Genomic DNA, 18,951 nt, shown 5'->3' with positions numbered 1-18,951 from the left:
AAGAGCTAATGATGATGATGGTGGTGGTGCTGGTGGTGGTGTCAGTGATAATGATGAAAGGAACTCAAGCAAGGCATTTCACTCAATCGAGCCTAGTATCAGTTGATTAAAGTGAAATGTGCCTGAGGGGCACGTGTAATTGGCGGTCGGAGGGGACGAGGGAAGCCTGAGGCGCTTTTCATCACAAGATGAACAGGGAGAGAATCCAGTTTTTCGTCGACATGTACTGTATGATGAGTATGTATCTCTTCCATTATTAGTCGATTTTAATATTATCATGAATTTTCTTTTCCTCTGTACAATTAATTAGGGTACCTTATGACTGATCATCAAGTATCAATGCAAATCAACGCAATTCCACCGAACCTATTCATTGATAACTACCATCATATACCATGCCATATTAAGATTCAGCTTCCGTCCTGACCCAACCTCGTCGTTTGCTTGCTTGCTCGCTTGCTGGATTGGTTCTTCTTGCTTGATTGCTTGATTGCTTTTCTGGATTTCATTTTGACTTTATGGGCGGCTGCCTGCTTGCTTTAAATAACTGCGTGGTTTTATTGCATTGCATTATAATTATCGTTATTATAATCGTTGCTATCATATCCGATCCCTCCAGTTCCACTACGACAGCGGCGCGGCGGCGGGCGGACGACGGGCTATTATATTAACGGTTCATTAGCTCATGACCAGTTCCAGTTCTTGCTACTCTTGCTCTGGTCCCCCCCAATCTCCGTCGTCTGTCTCCATCCATCATCTTCCCTTTCTTTCTACTCCCTCTTCACTCTTCACTCTTCCTTTCCCTCTTTCGCTTTCACCCTCTAGACTCGGATTCTCGACCACTCTCGCTCCTCCTCCTCTCCTCCTCTCCTCCTCCTCCCCTCCTCCCCTCTTTCCTCTCCACCGTCGGTGCCTTGTCCTTGATTCTCGACTCCAGCGCCCCTCAATTCACCCCACCACCAGCCAACAAACGTGCTCAACTCCTTCCTCTCTTCCAACTTCACCTCTTCCTCTGGTCTCGGTCTCTCTTGGCTTCTTCCCTTTTCTGCAGTTTACCATTTCTCTTAAGATTGGGACGTTCTTCCTCCCCCACTACAATTCGTCTCTATTCGAGGCTCTGCCTGCCGTCTGCTCTTACCGGATCGATATAGACGATTCTCCCTCGGGAATGGCCTGAGGTGTGCCCCGCGTCGACGAAATCCTGCCTTGTTTTCTTGCTCTCAGATCCGCTTCGGTAGCTCGCTTCTGCACACCCGCTGCAAGAAAAAAAGAAACTTGCACTTTTGAAAACGATCGAGGCCAATCGAAGTCGCAATTGACTTCGACACCTTATTTCCCGATCGTTCCGACTTTGCCTCCCCCGCCCTCCCGTTCAATCCAAGATACCCCGACTCTCCCGAGTCCGCGATCTCACACGGTGTTGGCTACCGGCCTTCAACTAGCCAAGCGCGCGCCTCTGGATCTCACAACACGCATTCCTCGTGCACCGATTATATCTCATGGACACTGAACGAGAGCATCTGGCTGAGATCTCGACTGCAAAGCCCGTCATGTCAGACATTGATAATAGGTCCGACACCACGGACGACGACCTCTCTCCGTCTCTTGCCACTGCGCAGTCATATGCTTCAGTACCATCTTTGCGACCGACTATGGACAAACCCACAATCAATCCCTCTTCGACGCATTTGGGTCAGATCAATGCAGCTCGACGAGGAGTCGGCACCGTCCCTCGTCCCCAAGCTTCGATGAGTGGCGCACAGCCGGGTGGATTGAATCAGGACATCTTGGCCAAAATGAAAGCGTTCTCTTTATCTCGACAAGGAGCGCCGCCGAGTCTGACACATGCTAATACAACTAGCTTCGTGCCTAAGGCCTCTTCACCATCCACGTCTAGCGCTAGCCCCGTTTCATCTCCGCCTTCCGCCGCGAACGGATCTCTCGGTGGTGCTTTCGCAGGCCGCTTGCCTCCCGGGGCAGTCCGGCCAGGCACCAAGAATTGGGTTTCATCTCCCTCTGTCCCTCATGGCTCGCCTACAAACTCCCCGAAACCCGGCGGCTTGGCAGCGAAACGCATGAAGCCCGGCCTCAAGCTCTCTGACGCAACTGGCTCAAACAGCCCTGCCCCAGGTGGGCAGTCCAACGGTGAATCTGGAAAGCAGGAGACAGCGTTCAGCAGGTACTCTGAATTCATCGACACGAAAGCAGGAACGCTCAATTTCAAGAACAAAGCAATCCTCCACGGCGGTGGAATCGAATTCTCCTCGGGTCAAAGTTTCAGCATATCATTAGACGAGGTGGACCGCTTGGATGAACTGGGCAAGGGTAATTATGGTACTGTTTATAAGGTCCGACATAGTCGGCCGCACATGCGCAAGCCCGGTTTGGGGTTGCGCGGAATTGTCAGTCGCCCGACGGAGCAGAATGGGGCAGGGAATTCGCAGGATTCGCTCTCTGGTGTTGTCATGGCGATGAAAGAAATTCGTCTAGAGCTCGACGAGAGCAAGTTCGCGCAAATCATCATGGAGTTGGACATTCTGCATCGGTGTGTCTCGCCGTTCATTATCGACTTCTACGGCGCCTTCTTCCAGGAAGGAGCGGTATACATCTGCGTCGAGTACATGGATGGTGGCTCAATCGACAAGATCTACAAGGAGGGTATCCCGGAGAATATCCTTCGGAAGGTCGCGTTGTCCACAGTCATGGGTCTGAGAACGCTCAAGGAAGACCACAACATCATTCATCGCGATGTCAAGCCCACGAATATCCTGATCAATTCGCGTGGACAGATTAAGATCTGTGACTTTGGCGTGAGCGGCAATCTTGTCGCCAGTATTGCCAAGACGAATATTGGATGCCAGAGTTATATGGCGCCCGAGCGTATCGCTGGCGGTGGCGTTCAACAGTCTGGTTCTGGTGGTGGAACTTATAGTGTTCAGAGCGATGTGTGGAGCTTGGGTCTGTCCATTATTGAGTGTGCCATCGGCCGCTACCCTTACCCACCAGAGACCTTCAACAACATCTTCAGTCAACTACACGTGAGTACTCATAACCTCCCACATAGTGATACCTCGGGATTTGGCAGTTCTAACAGGTGATCTTCAGGCGATTGTCCATGGAGATGCTCCCACCCTTCCCGAAACCGGATACTCGGAAGAAGCGCACGCCTTTGTCCGCGCCTGCTTGGATAAGAATCCCAATAACCGCCCCTCTTATAATATGCTTCTTCGACACCCCTGGCTATCCTCGCTCATGCAACCTCCGGGCGAATCGGATGGAGCGAATGAAGAGGCCACACCACTCGTCAATGGCTCTGGACCTGGGGGTTCACCTTCAACTGAGGACCCAGAAGTGGCCGAATGGGTCAAGGAGAGGCTCGAGCGTCGTGAGAAGGGGCTTCTTCTTGAAGCAGATAAGCCGGCACTTCATGCAGTGGCTCTCGATGCAGTTCCGGGCAGCCCCTTGTTGGATGATGCTTCGGCGATGTATAACCAGCGCTGATGGGTTACCGTTCTTCTTCTGTCACCAATCAACTGATACCATTGCTTCCTGGCTGCCCAATTACCTCCATCAATCTCAACCTGTCACTTCATGAGTTGACACGAACGGGTGACACTGCTGGCGCTGGCGCCGTCTAGCCGGGGCTGTCTTCCATCGGAGCATACACTACCCCTCCTTGCACCCTTGGGCCCCTGGTGTACTCGAAGGTGGCCCTGTTATCCATTCTCGTGAACGAGCGGGACATGTGTTACTTCGGATGCTGTTTTATGCTTGCTTTTGGGCATTGATGTATAACGAATGTACAGACGTAATATGTTAGCTAGATTCTCCACGATGTACAAGCACAGGCACGGCCGTGTCGAGATAAATGAAATGCTATACGCTGCTGGATTTTATAGGAATTCTTCGCCCGCTTCGAGTGCTTCCGAGAGGTAATATGTCTTTTACTGCTCGCTCAAGGTAGCTACTAAATGCTGCTCAGTGGTCCATGCTCTGGGAAAGCAACAAATGAGAAAAAAATTGGCAATAAGTTGACAATTCTGCTGTGGCTCGTTCACACTGGGGTATAAGGAAAGATTTAGCACATCCAAACAATTGGGGTTGTGTAGTGTAATGGTTAGCACCCAGGATTCTGATTCCTGTAATCCCGGTTCGATCCCGGGCACGACCTTTTTGACCTCTTCCCATCATTTTCAATGATGGACGTGCTTGTGATGATGAGTGTTGTTGGCTTTTTCCTTCCCTTGTTCTTTTTACTATTTTTGTCTCCCAGTAGTGTGTCTTTTTTAAGGTTCGGGGAGGTGCGAGTTCATCCGTGGACTCGCCGTTGAATCCTGGTGTCATCATGAATCACACCAGAGGATCAGACAACACTTCGACCAGGAGATCGACATATTTCAAGAAAGCGCGAACAAGCAGGCCAACATCACAAGCAAGTGTATCCTCCTCGTTTCAGCCTGCTCTATGAATGAATCCCACCTTTTTGTCCTCCCTCACTCAACACAACCCTATCTATACATACCTATATCAACTCCCCCCCTCCTCTACTCTATATAGATCAGACAACTTCCACCTCCCCCCCGGGCGAAGTCCAGGTCTAAACCCAAGTATATACACACCCCGCAACCCCCTCCCAAGAACTCTACCCCAGAACTGTTCCCACAAACTCCTCCAACCCATCAATCACCACCTCCGGCCCCGCCGCCTCACACTCCGCCGCATCCCCCTGCCCAAACCGACACCAACAAACCGGACACCCGAGATTCCTCGCAAACCGAATATCCGTAATCGTATCGCCCACCATCAGCACCCGCCGCATATCCACCCCGCCATCCCTCTCCAACCACTCCGGACTTCCACCACCACCACCACCACCACCACCCCGCACCGCGAAATACTCCTTCAACCGCGGCACCAACCCCTCCGCAAACCCGGCGGGATCGGGCTTCCGCTTCCCGCCGGGAAACGCCCCGTCCCCGATGACCAGCGCCTCCGGGATGAAGGCCAGGAACCCGTCGCGCTGCAGCGCGGCCCGGAGAGCGCTCACGGCCTTGTTGCTGACGATGGCCACGGGGATGCGGTGGGTCTGCGTGAGGGTGCGGACGAGGTCGTACGCGGCCGGGTAGGGTTTTGTAAGCGAGTGGCCGTGTTCGGCGTAGAGGGCGCGGTAGGTCGTTATCCAGGTGGCCTCGTCGAATGCTTCCAGGGTGGTGGGGTCGAGGAGGGCGCGGAAGGTGACTTCGGGGCTGTGGCCTTGGGCGATGAGGTTGGTCAGCTGCGTGGTCGGGAGCGGGTGGTCCGGCAGGAAGTGGTGGAAGGTGCGTTGCATGGAGGTGTAGATGGCTTCGTGGGAGTCGTAGATGGTGCCGTCGAAGTCGAGGATTATGAGGTCGTATTTTTGCGGCATGATGGTGGGTTCGGAGGGGTTGGGGGTGGTGAGGTTTGCAGGGTTGGGGATCTATGCTGTAGGGTGGGAACAGTCTTGAGGTCGCTGTATTTGTGCTGTAGATCTTTCTGTATTTATCGTGTTTTCTAGACAAGGGGGAAGAAGTATCTAAGGTGATACAAGTGGGTTTGAGAATGAATGCATGGGTATGAGTCAAAGGTTAATTTACTTTTTAGAGTTCTGCTGTGATATCCGTTACCCGCATATTTCGGAATGATCTCCGGATTTCTGAACCCCCCCGCACAATCACGAGGCGACTTCGATTCAATTGGCAGACATGGTCTAGTGCCGTGTCTAGTGTCTGGCGACTGGGCCCACAAAAAAAAAAGAAAAGAAAAAAGAAAATAAGAGGATTGATCCAATTGGTTTCAGTGGTTGTGCGAGTCTAGGCTAAGAATCTGACATGCAAAAAGGTCGTGCCCGGGATCGAACCGGGATTACAGGAATCAGAATCCTGGGTGCTAACCATTACACTACACAACCAATTGTTAAGGAACGGCACAAACTTTGCATTCTTGGATTTGCTCATAGGCTTGGAGCTCTGTAGTGCAAGTTAGCTTCGACACTTCGACAAAAGTAAATGGCAAAGCACTTGAGACGAGCCACGTGTGTCTGGTTGGGCAATACTAGGCTCCGAATAGACCTCCAGGCACCGGCTTCTAGTCGTGTCACTCATCAACCCTAATGGCGTCTCTATTTCGTTCAATCGAAGGAATGGCGATATGCGATGGATACTCTCCACTCCACATAGGTGGGGATTTCTGGAATCTGGAAATGACTGGGCCTTGGTATCCAGCGTTGCCTGTTGTGGTTGGTGTAGTCAGCGCTCGACAGCTTGGACTCTCGGGCGCGACCCGTTCGTCGCTCGATGACATGACATGCTTCTCTTGTATATTGGATTGGCGAGGATTGCGGTATCTATGTGGTAGGCTCACTATGTTGTTCTAGCAACCTATTGTTCTGTGAGCTCCCTGGTTCGCAGGTATAGGTGAGGCTGGTTCGAGGCGGCGGGGGGGAGGGGATGGTTGAGAATGGCTCCGTGCTGGTTTTGCCAGGCTGGCTCACAGTCAACGGCTCGCATTTGTGTCTGGCAGGATTGGATGATAGAAGCCATGGGGCATACTGCTGGGCTCTCCGATATATGTGACCTGCACCCCGGCGTATGTGTCGAGCTTCCCAGGAGGTTGCCCGTGTATGTCATACGGTGATGTGCACATGGTATCCGGTCTCGAACGGTGGTGCGGGTTGGTGTATGCGTGGCATGGTTGTGCATGTTGCCTTCTACTCCTGGTGGAGTACAGGCAACTGATCGCTGATGGACGGTGCTGACTATGGCTGCATGATATAGGCGACGGCCGGTATGAGGATCTCAGTCGAGCGACGAGCAGTAGGCTATCGCATGCTGAGTGGTGCCTTCCCAGTGGCATGGAAGACTGCGGGTGCCGTACCGCTTGGGTCGACGATTCAGTTGTTGGTGACTATGACTTACCGCTTTGTCCATGTTGCTTTTACATAGTGATGCTTGCGAGGGGGTTGTACGCCTCGCGTCAATCCTGTGTTGGTCACAGTTCCTTGGAATTTCTGCCCGGTGTCTTCCAGGTTGTTCGGCAAGCTGCTCTATACTCGAGGGAAGCCGCATTAGTTGCTGTTTCCGGATCTATGTGTCTTCAAATGCATACAGCAGCCATCTCCCTCCGAAACAGTATGACTCTGGGCTGCGGGCCGAAATCTCCCAGACAGTTCATCCTGTCGTTGTCTTCCATGCCTGTGCGAGTCTGTGTCAGGGAAGCGTCACATCGGCCATGTCGTTCCGACCTGGAAGGCGCTTCCTGCACTCGGTGACACTGGGTCTGGCCAGGTGGTAGCCATGGATGTATAGGGTAGCATCACACGTTCACCGATGACATCGATGCTGAGTGTAGCCGCTGGATATATATCCCCATTCGGCCTTCGACAGGAAACCCGCCAAGTGGTGAGGAATGCTGCATTCCCGCCAAGATAGGAAGAATGTTGACACCGTCAGTACTCGGGTATGAAGTGTAAAATGAGATCATACGTTCGTTGTTCAGAAGGCATCGTCATCCCGTGGTCTGTGTATACCTCGAGCTCACTCTCTAATAGACTGCTGTGCAGGAACATATCGACATACACAAATAGATAAAATAACTATCAGGTTGTGTAGTGTAATGGTTAGCACCCAGGATTCTGATTCCTGTAATCCCGGTTCGATCCCGGGCACGACCTTTTTGCGTGCCTGATATATTTTTTCTTTTGCGGTTTCTGGGTCGGCTTGCGTAACGCCACACCCACAACGTTCCAGCCAAGAATTGTGACAATAGCATTATCTCAAACCGTCTTCCTGTACTGTACCACAACCCCCAAGGCTGGGTGATGCCGACTACTGATTTCACCACGGTGCAATGTTTGCCCCACGGTAGCACCATAACAAACACACTAGCAACAACAACAACAACATCATCCTTGCGTACTGACTGTTTCATACAAGCCTGACTGACATCAAAATGGAAATGTCAGCTAGGAAGTACATACATAGTAGCATATCTCAATCACCGCAGCCCGCGGCCTCCGGTCTTCGCAGTATACACACACCCAGTGCTAAGTATAGCCCGCGTGGCAAGCAGTCCGGCACACAGCCACTTAACTCAGACAATGTTTTCAATAGTTTGAGACCTGCAATATTCGTTCGCTGCAATTAGACATTCTAAAGTATAGCGACATAGTCCAGCCATCTCCCCATCACGAAACTTCATCGACTACTTTGAGCGGTCTATACATTATCCCGGCTATTTTTGGACGGTGTCTTATCCATGGTGGAGACAAGCGAGAAAAGAAAGAAAAAAAAAAAAGGCGACTAAGGCAGCAGCGGCAAGCCGAGCTGGCCTAGTCTGGTGTATTGCAGCCGGGTAGAGACAAACTGCGGGTTCGTGGATGCTTGCCTGCCATTACTTAACCAGTATCATGCTGACCGCATTACCAGTATCCACGACTGGGCTGCAGGGTTGGTCCGGTCATGGGATTCAATCAACGGGCGTTGTTGGGTACCAAGAACTTGATGGTTCTACAACGTTCTCTCTGCCGGTTCCTTGGCTAGCGTACCCGACATGGGTTCGGGCGGTTGAGTCTCGGTTGAGTAATAGTTTATTTATTTTTTTTCCTGTTGTGTCCCAAAGTTGCGGGTGGCTCAACATGTTTACTGGGAGATACTGTTTATGTCATTTGATTGCTGGGCGATGTTGAATATTTCAATTATATATAAGCCAAGATAAGACTGATATGAGACATATGAAATGTTGAGGGTAGAGTCGCATGGTGTGCGAGTCGGGTATCAATAGACATAGAATGAAAAAGAAAACAGTCAAGCAATAGTGGCGTCGACAGTATACGTATATCGAGACGTCACTTTGCAGTAGTGAATGAGTAAACGTGTAGTTGCAACTTGCAAGCTGGCTGGAATGCGGGGTATCGTGTGATCACCGCAGCCGTGTGCATCGCTAGGTTGAAACTAGACCAGGAAGGTTTGCTTGCATAAACGGAACCTGCCGTCTCTCTACCAAGCCCCGGAGCTGCCGGATTCCCCAGATTGATTGTGAGAGGCTTCGACGGCATTGTTTGTCGTGGTCATATGGATGCTCTGTTGAACTCCATTCCCAAGGCCAATACCCAGCGGTTGAATGCTGGCGGCGGTGATATAGAACAAAGTTGGAAAAAAGTTCAGAAGATAGCCGAGGTGCCACCGTGCTGGATCCCCCTGTATCCTTGCAATGCATGTAGAGATGGTGCGATGGGATTTTGCGTGGATGGATGGTTATCGTTGACCTCGTGTTGAGTATAGACGTTCCCGTGTTGCATTAGGCTTGAAGGAGGTGCCGGGGTGGTTTTAGGTGTCCGGGACGCTATTGTTGATAATTATATCGCAGGAGTGTAGACCTTCCCCAGCCTCCAGACTAATTGATGTAGACCATCACAGCAAAGGAGACCAGACAGAAGCAAAGGGGGATATAGACTTTCCGGTCCATATCGCGGTCGAGTGGGGAAGACGGAGAGCCAGCGGAGCGAGGACGAGTAGTCGACTTAGTGTGTTTGTGGACCATGTTCTGATAAGGCGGCTTCTTGCCCGTCCTTGTTCTTGGTGTTGGTGTTGTGATTGATGTTGCGAGGCTGGGGATAAGATAATTTTGTCAGGAATGGGGATGAAAGAGGAGAGAAGGATGAAGACTACAGGGAAGGTGGAAAGGTAGGAGGGAAGAGGAGGGGAAAAGGAGGGGAAACGAGGATCGGGTGATCAGCAGCCAACGTGGCGCCCGATCACCCAACAAGATCGCAGCATCCCGCAGCGTGGCCGCTTTCAGTGCCTTTCTTCCCCAACCTTTGGACCTTCAACCGGCTGACTGATTGTCATGTGAAAGAGAGGTTGTTGTTGTTGAGCCGCCCGCCTGTTTTTTGAGGCACCAACAGGCATCGACGGCAGATGCTCAGCCGCTCAGCCACCCAGCCACCTCGAGGGCCCGAGTTCGATTCATCGCGGGGTCAGTTCTCAGGTCTTCTTTTTCCCACCTCTCTCTTTGTTTTGTCTGCTGTCTGCCAACTCTGCATGATTCACGTGGAGGGGCCGGAAATCCAACGCGGACAGCGGGACAAAAGTGACAGGGCAGGATCCTGTTGCAGGTCGGTCCAGGGGAAGGTGCTCGTAGATTACACCGACCCCCTGTTTGTCTCAGGTTGAGGCTGATGACAGCCAGTCAGGATGATGGTTTAATGACTTCGTACTTTGTGCACGCTACACTAATCTCCCGCAACGCGCCAACGGGCTAATCAACTGGACTGCTTGCTCGGAGCGCCTACCCGAATGCAGCGCAGAACAGTAGTATAGTAGTGATGCTCATTTAAGACATGGTCATGGCGGACCAACTGATATGAGATAGTTCACCCTAAGTGGATCCCCCCTCCCCCCGGTTGTTCAGGGTTGAAAGGAAAAATAGAGGCGTCCCCTTTCACCCTTGATTTCGCGCGCGTCAATACGACATCAGTTTGCCCTCTTCTCGTGCCTGTCAAGAAGAAAACAAAAATAATCTCCGGTGAGACATGAATTGTCTTCTGACCTGCAAAATGGTCACCCAGCCGAGGTGCGCGTCGCTTAGGGCCGAGTCAGTTCACCCACCAGCCCTTTTTAGACATCACCGCATCTTTTTTTTGGGGGGGGGTTGGTTTTGCATTATTTTAGGGACCCTCACTGTAAACTTTGTACATGTGACCACCAGTCGCATTGGATTTGCCTGACATTTGTATTGCGGTTCTAATGGAGAGCCATGAGTCTGAGGGCGGCGATCCATGGCTTCCATCCGTCCCCATGGATTGGTCTCGATCGCATCCCAGCGAGCAGTGCTGCGACAGTCCTCTGACACGAACCGCAGATGAGGGCACCAACAGTTGGTCAGATTGTACTTAAGTAGTGTACTCTAGTAGCGAGTCCTAATCTCCGTTGGGGGTTGCATAAAGCCATCGACAGGAGCGACCGTGGCGAAAAGGGAGTGTGGTTCAAGACTTGGCCCCTTCGGCTCCGGCTCACTAAAGTCATAGCGAGTATCGTTGCCTAACTAATCAATAATAATCCAAACAGTCCACTTTAGTTATCCCAGTGACTAATGGATCGAATCGGAGAATAGGGCGAATGACACCACGAGCTGAATTTTCGGAACCTCTCCCATGGAAGGAGGAGAGGAATAAACAAGGAGAGACCAAATCACCTCGAAGGGGTTGCAAGAGGGGGGGGTGGGAGAGACATTTCGAAGGACTTGTACGGAGTCAACCTGGGTCCTGTACGTATTTACCTAGTACTGTACAATACTTTGTAGGCTAAGGTGACACATACCACTGGCACAAGCTTTGGGAGAATCTGGTTGGACCTTCGTATACGCGCAAGTGCAAACTGTTCGCAGCCCTGAGCTTTCCCCGGGCCCTTCGAAAAGGGCAAGTGGATATAGCCCCAATCTGACCCAATCTGACCCTGTGGCCCTTTGGCAAGTTAACGAACTGACGCCAGTCAAAAACCCTTCCACACACTTGTGCTGGGGCCGTCTTCAGTGTCTGACTCCACTTTTGCACTTGCGATCACTTGAATTGATTGTCTTTGTCTTGTCTTGTCTTCCCTTTCCTTTCTGCCTCCTGCAATCAAGATTGTCTGACCACCCACCATCCGGATCCGTGACTGACTGACGCAGTTGCCTCTCATTCTCTCCCCCGATGGTGCCTGCCCAGACTTGCTCGCATCCTTCCTTCAGCCCTTAACTTATTCTACTCCTCCAGGAGACGAACCAGGGGAAACACCACCCTGTGCAGTGTTGTTTTACTTACCCCCAATTATCATCCTTGGTTCCGTTGGTTCACCAGGGCAGTCCCTCCATAATCTCGGACATGAGCGTAATTCTTGAGTCAAAAAGAGGTATTAATATCTTTTCTCCTTTGCCTCTATGACGGTGTATGTACCCAAAAAAAAAAAAGAGAAGAAACCCACTTGCTGTTAGTAGCATCCATCATTCACTACTACTACATAGTGAGTTAACGGAAGTTTAATCTTTGCCCACTCACCTTTCCTTCTTTGGGGTTCCTGCCACTCTCTCTCTCACTGACTGGGTTCTCCTGTCACTCGCTGCTCATAAACCATAATTACCGCCGCCCAATTCCTCTCTTGCTCCAGCAATTCTTACTTACTTCACTGCTACTTAATTATCTGGATCTCTCCCACTTCCCAACTTCCTTCTTCCCCACGAGTTTCTTCCACACATCTCTCGTTTTTCATACTTAGCAAGCAACAACGCCCTTGCACCTGCTGGTTGCCCTCCCACCTTCGCTTTCCACCCCTCCCACACATTCGTTGACCTTGATCTTACCGATCACAACCACACGATGTATTTCACATACGCTGCTGCTGCTGCACTCTCTGCAGTGCTTCCTCTCGCCGCTGCGCAGACCTACACCGACTGCAACCCCCTCGAAAGTAAGCTGCCTTGTTTGCGGCTCTGATCTACCCATCTAACCTGTGCAACAGAGACTTGCCCTGCTGATACGGCCCTGAGCTCCTCCACTTTCTCTTCCGACTTCACCCAAGGCGAATCTTCCTTCGCTGGATGGACTGCCACTGCTAACAACGTCACCTTTGATGAGAATGGTGCTGCATTCACTATCAACCAGAGGGGCCAAGCTCCCACCATTCAGACCAACTTCTACTTCTTCTTCGGCAGAGCTGAGGTTGTCATGAAGGCTGCCAGCGGTACTGGTATTGTCAGCAGTATTGTCTTGGAGTCGGACGACCTGGACGAGGTTGACTGGGTGAGCTTCCCTCTTGAATCCTGCGCCTACACCCACTATAATCCCCTTCTATCTTGCCTTCCCCCATCTTTCTCACGCCTGCCTACTCGCATTGGCATAACCTCATGCTGCGTGACTTGTCAAACTAACCGCACTGGTGCTTGTAGGAAGCTCTGGGCGGTGACACTACCCAGATTGAGACCAACTACTTCGGCAAGGGTGACACTACCACCTATGACCGTGCTACCTGGGTTGGAATCTCTTCTCCCCAGGAAAACTGGCACACTTACACCGTCGACTGGACCGAGACTGCTCTGAACTGGTACGTTGATGGCAACCTGGTCCGTACTCTGGCCTACAACGACGCCTCCAGCGGCACTCGCTTCCCCCAGACCCCCATGAACCTGAGAATCGGTATCTGGGCTGGTGGTGACTCCGACAACGCCCCTGGAACCATTGAATGGGCTGGTGGTGAGACCGACTACAGCCAGGCTCCTTTCACCATGTACGTCAAGTCTGTTTCGATCACCAACAACAACCCTGGCTGCAGCTACACCTACGGTGACAAGACCGGTAGCTACAGCAGCATTGTTGTGAACAAGGACGGCTGCGACGTCACCGGTGGAGCCTCCTCTGCTGCCTCTTCCTCCACCTCCGCCGCTGCCTCTTCTGCCTCCTCCGCTGGTTCCTCTGCCTCCTCTGCCTCGGGCGCCGGTTCTTCCACTGGTTCGTCCACTGGTGCTTCCGTCAGTGCTAGCGCTACTGGTGGTGTCATTGGTAACAGCGCCGGAGTTGGTGCCCTTGTCTCGGCTGCCGCTGCTTCCACTCCCGCTGCTGCTGCTTCCTCCGGTGTGGTTGGTGGCGGTGCTGGTGGTGCTGGTGGTGCCGCCTCCTCTTCCGCCGCTGCCGCTTCTTCCTCCGCTGCGGCTGCCGCCTCCGCCTCCGCCAGCGGTCTCTTCACCGGTGCCGCCTCCACCGTCACCACCTCCGTGGGCGCCATGCTCCTCGGTGTCTTCTCCGCTATGCTGTGCTTGTAAAATCATTTCTTGGTGGGATTGATTTGGCATGTCATCTCTACACACCGTCATGCGTCATCACCCCCCAGACCCTTTATCTTTTTGCTTAATCATCTTCGCTGCATAACTTTACACCACTTTTATCTGGATCTGTACTTGTACGGTTTGTACATAACTTGAGTTGGATTGCTTGGAGAATCAAGACTGGAAGCAAGGGGGGGGGATGGGCATGGATACACTGAACTGTTCGTTTTCATTGATTTTGGTTCTATACATTGTTTCTTTTGACAATTGGGAACCGGAAGCTAGATTAGACAGCTGGGAAATTCTTTTGTCTGACTTTCTCTTGGACGGAGGGCAAGAGCTCGTTATATTTTGGGTCTTGAGCCTCGACGGCTTTCTTCACACATCTCCAAGTGACTCGCTTTTGCTCGAGCAAACATGCTTCCTTTCTCTACTGGAGCGCTTCAATTTGCTCATGTGATTTCCCTGTTTGTCTTGCTTATTGGCGTGTGTGCTTTTCTAGCGAGAAAGGTAGCCTTTTGCTAGTAATAGTAATATTATTTTTCTTTTATCGAGATTGACGGTTTGCTGTAATAGGATTGGTTCTACAATCTAGATAGTGGAGCATACATGGATATTCGTAAATTGTATCAGTTGATTGATGGACCTGGAAAATGTGGGGGTGACTAATTCTCTTGGCCTTATGCATATGGATATGGAGCATCGCTGGCGTCAAATGTGTGTACTGTAGCTCTGAAACAAACTGATGTCAAGGCGTGGGGATTCGGGATCCGACTGGCGATTACTGCATGAGTACAAAGCCGCGTGCATTTGTGGAATGTCCCGTGGGATCGTAATCATGATTGCGTGTGTCGCGATTAGCAAAGACGTATCAGGTTTTTTCTTGTCGAGTTTTGCTCTCGGTTTTTCTCATGTCGATCGTGATATCAAAAATGCATGCCCGGGTATGGAGGACCGTGGTATGACGTACACATGTCTTACTTTCTGCGGTTGCGGTTGAGAGAAAGACTCATTCACGTCCACGCCATCCTTAACCCACACTCAAGAGTGAAACATCCCCCCTTTCTTATTCTGGAGACGCTGTAACCCGTCCGATAGCTTCTTGATCACGTCCATAACCGGTTGATGGCGGGTCGCTGCCTCTTGGAAGATGGTGGGGAGTTGCGGGTACCCATGATAGTGGTGGGAGGAGCTTGATGCGGGCGGTTGGGGGGAGTGATGATCTTGGCCATCGTGGTGGTGGTGGTGCTGGTTATTGCTATCATCATCCCCATGATTCTTGGTGTTGGTGTTGGTGTGGGGTTGCGACCGCGCACTACTGCCACCCCCAAACAATGCGCCGACCATGCCTTTGAGCCCCGACGACCCTGGACCCTGGAGATGAGGATCATCATTTCCCCTTCGGGCCGCCAGTCGATTGGTCTCCCGCTTGACCACACCGGCGATGGACTCCAAGTGATCGTCTAGGGTGGCGAAGTCCCCCAGCAGCGAGTCGGCCTTGGTTTGCATACGCGACGTCAGTTGATCGACGTACTGTTCCCGGCGCGTGAGCTGCGTGGTGGAGAGACGCGCGTCCGGTGAGGTGTTGGCGGTCGTCGCCGCCGCCGGCGCCGCCGAGCCGCGACCGCTGCCGTTGCTGTTGCCGCTGCCCCGCGCGGCGATCAAGCTGTCCACTGCCGATCGGAGGTCGGCGTGCAATGAGTCGAAGCGCCGGGTGGCCGTGCGGGTGGCTTCCAGGCAGCCGGAGAATTCCAGGTCCAGCTCGTGCTTGCTCCCCGGGTACTGTTTCTTGAGGAGTTGGTGGATGTCACGCAGTTTGGATTCGGTGTGTTTGAGGGTCGTGCTGTGCGGGGCCATGGTTTGGAGGGTGTTGTTGAGGAGTGTCTCGAGGGGGGTCTGGGTTGAGATTGAGGCGGGCTTGTTGTTGCTGTTGATGTGGTTGGGCTTGAGGTAGAGAGGGATGCAGCTGACCGGGTAGAGCGTTGCCAGGGCCGGGAGGGAGCAGAGGGATTGGTGTTGTTGGACGACTTCGGGGAGGATGAGCAGGTGGCTGATGCCAGCGATGAGAAGCACGTTCAGCAATATGCGCAGAATGAACCCACGACCGGGAGGAGTGAAGAGAGGGCGACGATTGATGGTTTCATGCTGTGCGACTATGGGCGGCGCGCTTTCTGTCGCTACAGCCGAAGGACCCTGCGTCGAGCTTCTGGTTGGTGATGGGGACGATGCTTGGTGTCTGCGTCGGAGAGCGCGTGGCGGAGATGCAGTTGGTGCGACCCAGGAGCCCTCGCAGATCGGAGCTTCATATATTGACGGCATGATAAGATCTGGTCCCGATATGGACTCGCACGAGGCGGATATCGATTCCCCCAGATTCTCATGGTGGCTCTTGGTCGGGCGCGGTGTTGTGTCGGAAGCCTCAGTCTGATGATTGTTGTTGTTCTTGTTGGCTGAAGGCTCCTTCACAAACTGTGCCGGCGCGATAACCCATGACTCCCCTAAGACGGAGCTATCCTGAGGTCGTGAGTGTTTGGACATGGTTATGGATCTGAGCAGCAAGGCCTAGAACGTGGCAGATCTGCAGCCTCCCTTGGGACAGAGGCTTGCAATAACTCAAAAAGTGCAGGAGGCGTAAGGAGAGACGCGATAAGTGTTACTTTGTTGATCCAACCACGGCGACGACAACGGTCATCGAGCCAGTGGTTGAAATCTCGTATCGTTTAGGCGCTAGCGCATCTCAGAAGAAATGCAGTGAATAACAAGGGCTATCTCAGGTCTTTGGACTCGAAGCTTTCCGCAGTAGTCGTAGGATGATTAGAGCGTTGAGCTGCGATATCCAATATTCACAAAGAGAATTTCATAAGCATGGCACTTGTTTCATCATCATAATCATCAGCAACATTCAATATCACGAGGGTCTAGGCAATAGATATAGATCTAGGATCGTCTTCAGGACGCGGTGGAGGGTGGGGGGAGACAATCACGGGAACGCGATGCCAAATCGGGCCGATCGCGTCGAGTCACGGGCGGCCGCGGAAAATCCTCCAGCTTCAACTGCTCAACTTTCCAACCTGAGCTCCTCACCATGCGACAATTAACTCCCCTGCTACGGCAGGCATCGCTGTCGCGAACTAACCTACTACACAGGTCATCGCTCGTGCGCTGGCCATCCACGCGAGTCCAATGGCTCTCCTCCACGTCGTCGCGGCCTTGTTCATCGTGCCCTGATCCCAAATCCGACCAAGCCCAGACCTCGGCCGATTATCGCGCGCTGGGAACCGCCCAAGACCTCTTCACCACTTCCATCTACAGTCCTGGATCGCCGCTCTTTCTTCCCAATGGCACACATATCATCAACAAACTTATCACCTTCCTCCGCACACAATACCTCCAGTACGGTTTCCGCGAGGTCCTGACTCCCACGATATATAAGCGTTCACTCTGGGAAGTGTCGGGCCACTGGCAGAATTACAAGGATGATATGTACGAGGTCCGCGGTCGCGGAGCTACGGGAGAGACGGAGGGAGAGGCGGGCGAGGATGAATCCTATGGCTTGAAACCGATGAACTGCCCTGGGCACTGTCTGTTGTTCAAATCGCAGACCCATTCTTACCGCGAACTTCCCATCCGCTACGCCGACTTTAGCCCCCTTCATCGCAACGAGATCTCAGGCTCCTTGAGTGGCCTCACCCGTGTTCGCCGGTTCCACCAGGATGACGGTCATATTTTCTGCCGGCCACAGCAGATCAAAGGAGAGATCGCCTCGGCGCTCGGCTTTGTGGACTTGGTAATGACGACCTTTGGACTTGGGCCATACCGGTTGGCTTTATCCACTAGACCAGAGAAGGACTTTATTGGGAGCCTGGAATTGTGGGACAGCGCCGAAAGCCAGCTTCGCGAAGCACTCAACGATACCGGTCGAGAGTGGGCTTTGAACGAGGGCGATGGTGCCTTTTATGGACCCAAGATCGATATTCAGCTTCAGGACCAGGCTGGCAAGTATCATCAGCTTTCTACAATTCAGCTTGATATGAACCTGCCCCAGCGATTTGGACTGGAATACCAGGTGGCTGAAGGGGAGCCCGACTATAACCCAGAGACACCCGGCAGAGCGACACCGGTGATGATCCACCGGGCCAATTTCGGCTCGCTGGAACGATTCCTGGCATTGCTGATTGAACAATATGCTGGCCGCTGGCCGTTCTGGCTGTCCCCGCGACAGGGAATTATCCTCACTGTCAACCAGGATGAGGCGGTGGTTCAAAAGGCACAGGATGCTGCTGCCAAGATCTCCGGATTCCGCGCCCTTCAACCGGATCAGACGGGAGGGGTCCCTCAACCTCTATCCTTTACCGACTCGACTTTCCTCATCGATGTGGACACTAGCAGCCAGACCCTGAGTAAGAAGATTCAACGGGCCAAGCAGATGAAATACAACCTGATTTTCATCATGGGGCCCAAGGATGCTGCTGCGTCCCGCATCACGGTCGACATCACCGGTCAGCTGCAAAGCAAATCTGATCGGAACGCAGAGAGGCTGCAGACTGCCGTCACTGATTGCTTTGGCGAGAAGGCGCTGCAGAATCCTCGGGCTGTCCCCTTGCCGGTGGATGATGTGCATGGGCTGCTGGTGCAGCTAGAGCGGCAATTTGTTTGATAGTGCGCCATGTGTATATAGGAGAATATCCCATGTAATATATGATTATTATCGATCTGATATGATCGAAGAGGATAGCTTCACTTCTAGCCCGGATGATCGACCCGCTGACCAACGCAGCCTTAACCCTTTGCGGCCTCACCAGTAGCGAACACGTGACACCACGGGCTTTTAAGCTTAATTCGGCGCCGACCCCGAGAGGGTCTGCCTGATTCTGGTGGCCGCCACGGGCGTTTTGGCTCCGGTGTCGGGCTGTTGATTGGTTGAGAGTGCTTCGATCCCCTCCGAGACAGACTCATATCGTCATTCCGAATCCCACCTCGCATCCCGATGCCTCCAACCCTACAATCTGCCTATTCACTCTTCGAAGGATCGCACAATCAAGGTCTTACGCTAGAGAGCACACATTAGGCCAGGAACGATAACCATCCGGGTCCAGCCATAACTGCCGCGAGAATGATGGTACGCCAATTGGTGCAAAA

The 18,951-nt window shown here is 52.5% G+C and overlaps 7 protein-coding genes and 3 non-coding genes across 10 annotated transcripts; 7 read left to right on the top strand and 3 right to left on the bottom strand.

The window, feature by feature from the left end:
- The first annotated feature begins 1,338 nt into the window (after window positions 1-1,338).
- On the top strand, window positions 1,339-3,609 carry pbs2 (mitogen-activated protein kinase kinase PBS2). Its single transcript, XM_025630741.1, has 2 exons — window positions 1,339-3,038; window positions 3,106-3,609. Exons 1-2 carry the CDS (start codon window positions 1,500-1,502, stop codon window positions 3,499-3,501), a joined length of 1,935 nt encoding a protein of 644 aa, XP_025485699.1. The 5' UTR covers window positions 1,339-1,499; the 3' UTR covers window positions 3,502-3,609.
- Window positions 3,610-4,099: 490 nt separating this feature from the next.
- Window positions 4,100-4,171, top strand: BO82DRAFT_t330. Its single transcript has one exon. It is a non-coding gene; the product is annotated as a tRNA-Gln (tRNA).
- Window positions 4,172-4,223: 52 nt separating this feature from the next.
- Window positions 4,224-5,582, bottom strand: BO82DRAFT_359978 (HAD family hydrolase). Its single transcript, XM_025636722.1, has one exon. It carries the CDS (start codon window positions 5,405-5,407, stop codon window positions 4,643-4,645), a length of 765 nt encoding a protein of 254 aa, XP_025485698.1. The 5' UTR covers window positions 5,408-5,582; the 3' UTR covers window positions 4,224-4,642.
- A 275-nt stretch (window positions 5,583-5,857) lies between these two features.
- BO82DRAFT_t328 lies at window positions 5,858-5,929 on the bottom strand. Its single transcript has one exon. It is a non-coding gene; the product is annotated as a tRNA-Gln (tRNA).
- A 1,689-nt stretch (window positions 5,930-7,618) lies between these two features.
- BO82DRAFT_t331 lies at window positions 7,619-7,690 on the top strand. The gene has a single exon. It is a non-coding gene; the product is annotated as a tRNA-Gln (tRNA).
- Window positions 7,691-8,306: 616 nt separating this feature from the next.
- Window positions 8,307-8,831, top strand: BO82DRAFT_21630 (uncharacterized protein). The gene has a single exon (XM_025630739.1). The coding sequence runs from the start codon at window positions 8,396-8,398 to the stop codon at window positions 8,702-8,704; it is 309 nt and encodes a 102-aa protein (XP_025485697.1). The 5' UTR covers window positions 8,307-8,395; the 3' UTR covers window positions 8,705-8,831.
- A 3,539-nt stretch (window positions 8,832-12,370) lies between these two features.
- On the top strand, window positions 12,371-13,809 carry BO82DRAFT_379528 (glycoside hydrolase family 16 protein; the record flags this gene model as incomplete). The annotated part of the gene is made up of 3 exons (XM_025637695.1): window positions 12,371-12,461; window positions 12,513-12,793; window positions 12,940-13,809. 3 exons carry the CDS (start codon window positions 12,371-12,373, stop codon window positions 13,807-13,809), a joined length of 1,242 nt encoding a protein of 413 aa, XP_025485696.1.
- Window positions 13,810-13,921: 112 nt separating this feature from the next.
- BO82DRAFT_21585 (uncharacterized protein) lies at window positions 13,922-14,315 on the top strand. Its single transcript, XM_025630737.1, has one exon. It carries the CDS (start codon window positions 14,012-14,014, stop codon window positions 14,270-14,272), a length of 261 nt encoding a protein of 86 aa, XP_025485695.1. The 5' UTR covers window positions 13,922-14,011; the 3' UTR covers window positions 14,273-14,315.
- Window positions 14,316-14,684: 369 nt separating this feature from the next.
- Window positions 14,685-16,486, bottom strand: BO82DRAFT_21564 (uncharacterized protein). Its single transcript, XM_025630736.1, has one exon. It carries the CDS (start codon window positions 16,348-16,350, stop codon window positions 14,854-14,856), a length of 1,497 nt encoding a protein of 498 aa, XP_025485694.1. The 5' UTR covers window positions 16,351-16,486; the 3' UTR covers window positions 14,685-14,853.
- A 391-nt stretch (window positions 16,487-16,877) lies between these two features.
- Window positions 16,878-18,501, top strand: BO82DRAFT_359975 (threonine--tRNA ligase MST1). The gene has a single exon (XM_025636721.1). The coding sequence runs from the start codon at window positions 16,898-16,900 to the stop codon at window positions 18,467-18,469; it is 1,572 nt and encodes a 523-aa protein (XP_025485693.1). The 5' UTR covers window positions 16,878-16,897; the 3' UTR covers window positions 18,470-18,501.
- The last annotated feature ends 450 nt before the right edge of the window (window positions 18,502-18,951 follow it).

Source organism: Aspergillus uvarum (assembly GCF_003184745.1).
Source record: "Aspergillus uvarum CBS 121591 unplaced genomic scaffold BO82scaffold_117, whole genome shotgun sequence".
Classification (NCBI taxonomy): Eukaryota; Fungi; Ascomycota; class Eurotiomycetes; order Eurotiales; family Aspergillaceae; genus Aspergillus; species Aspergillus uvarum.
The sequence above is the reverse complement of the archived record's forward strand: the minus strand, read 5'-3'. Positions and strand labels throughout refer to the sequence as shown.

Bases quoted from the DNA above. Each gene is read 5' to 3' on its own strand.
- pbs2 (XM_025630741.1), top strand. From the start codon at position 1,500: ATGGACACTGAACGAGAGCATCTGGCTGAGATCTCGACTGCAAAGCCC. The intron at 3,039-3,105 runs GTGAGTACTCAT...GGTGATCTTCAG, and splicing joins ACATCTTCAGTCAACTACAC to GCGATTGTCCATGGAGATGC.
- BO82DRAFT_359978 (XM_025636722.1), bottom strand. From the start codon at position 5,407: ATGCCGCAAAAATACGACCTCATAATCCTCGACTTCGACGGCACCATC.
- BO82DRAFT_21630 (XM_025630739.1), top strand. From the start codon at position 8,396: ATGCTTGCCTGCCATTACTTAACCAGTATCATGCTGACCGCATTACCA.
- BO82DRAFT_21585 (XM_025630737.1), top strand. From the start codon at position 14,012: ATGGGCATGGATACACTGAACTGTTCGTTTTCATTGATTTTGGTTCTA.
- BO82DRAFT_21564 (XM_025630736.1), bottom strand. From the start codon at position 16,350: ATGTCCAAACACTCACGACCTCAGGATAGCTCCGTCTTAGGGGAGTCA.
- BO82DRAFT_359975 (XM_025636721.1), top strand. From the start codon at position 16,898: ATGCGACAATTAACTCCCCTGCTACGGCAGGCATCGCTGTCGCGAACT.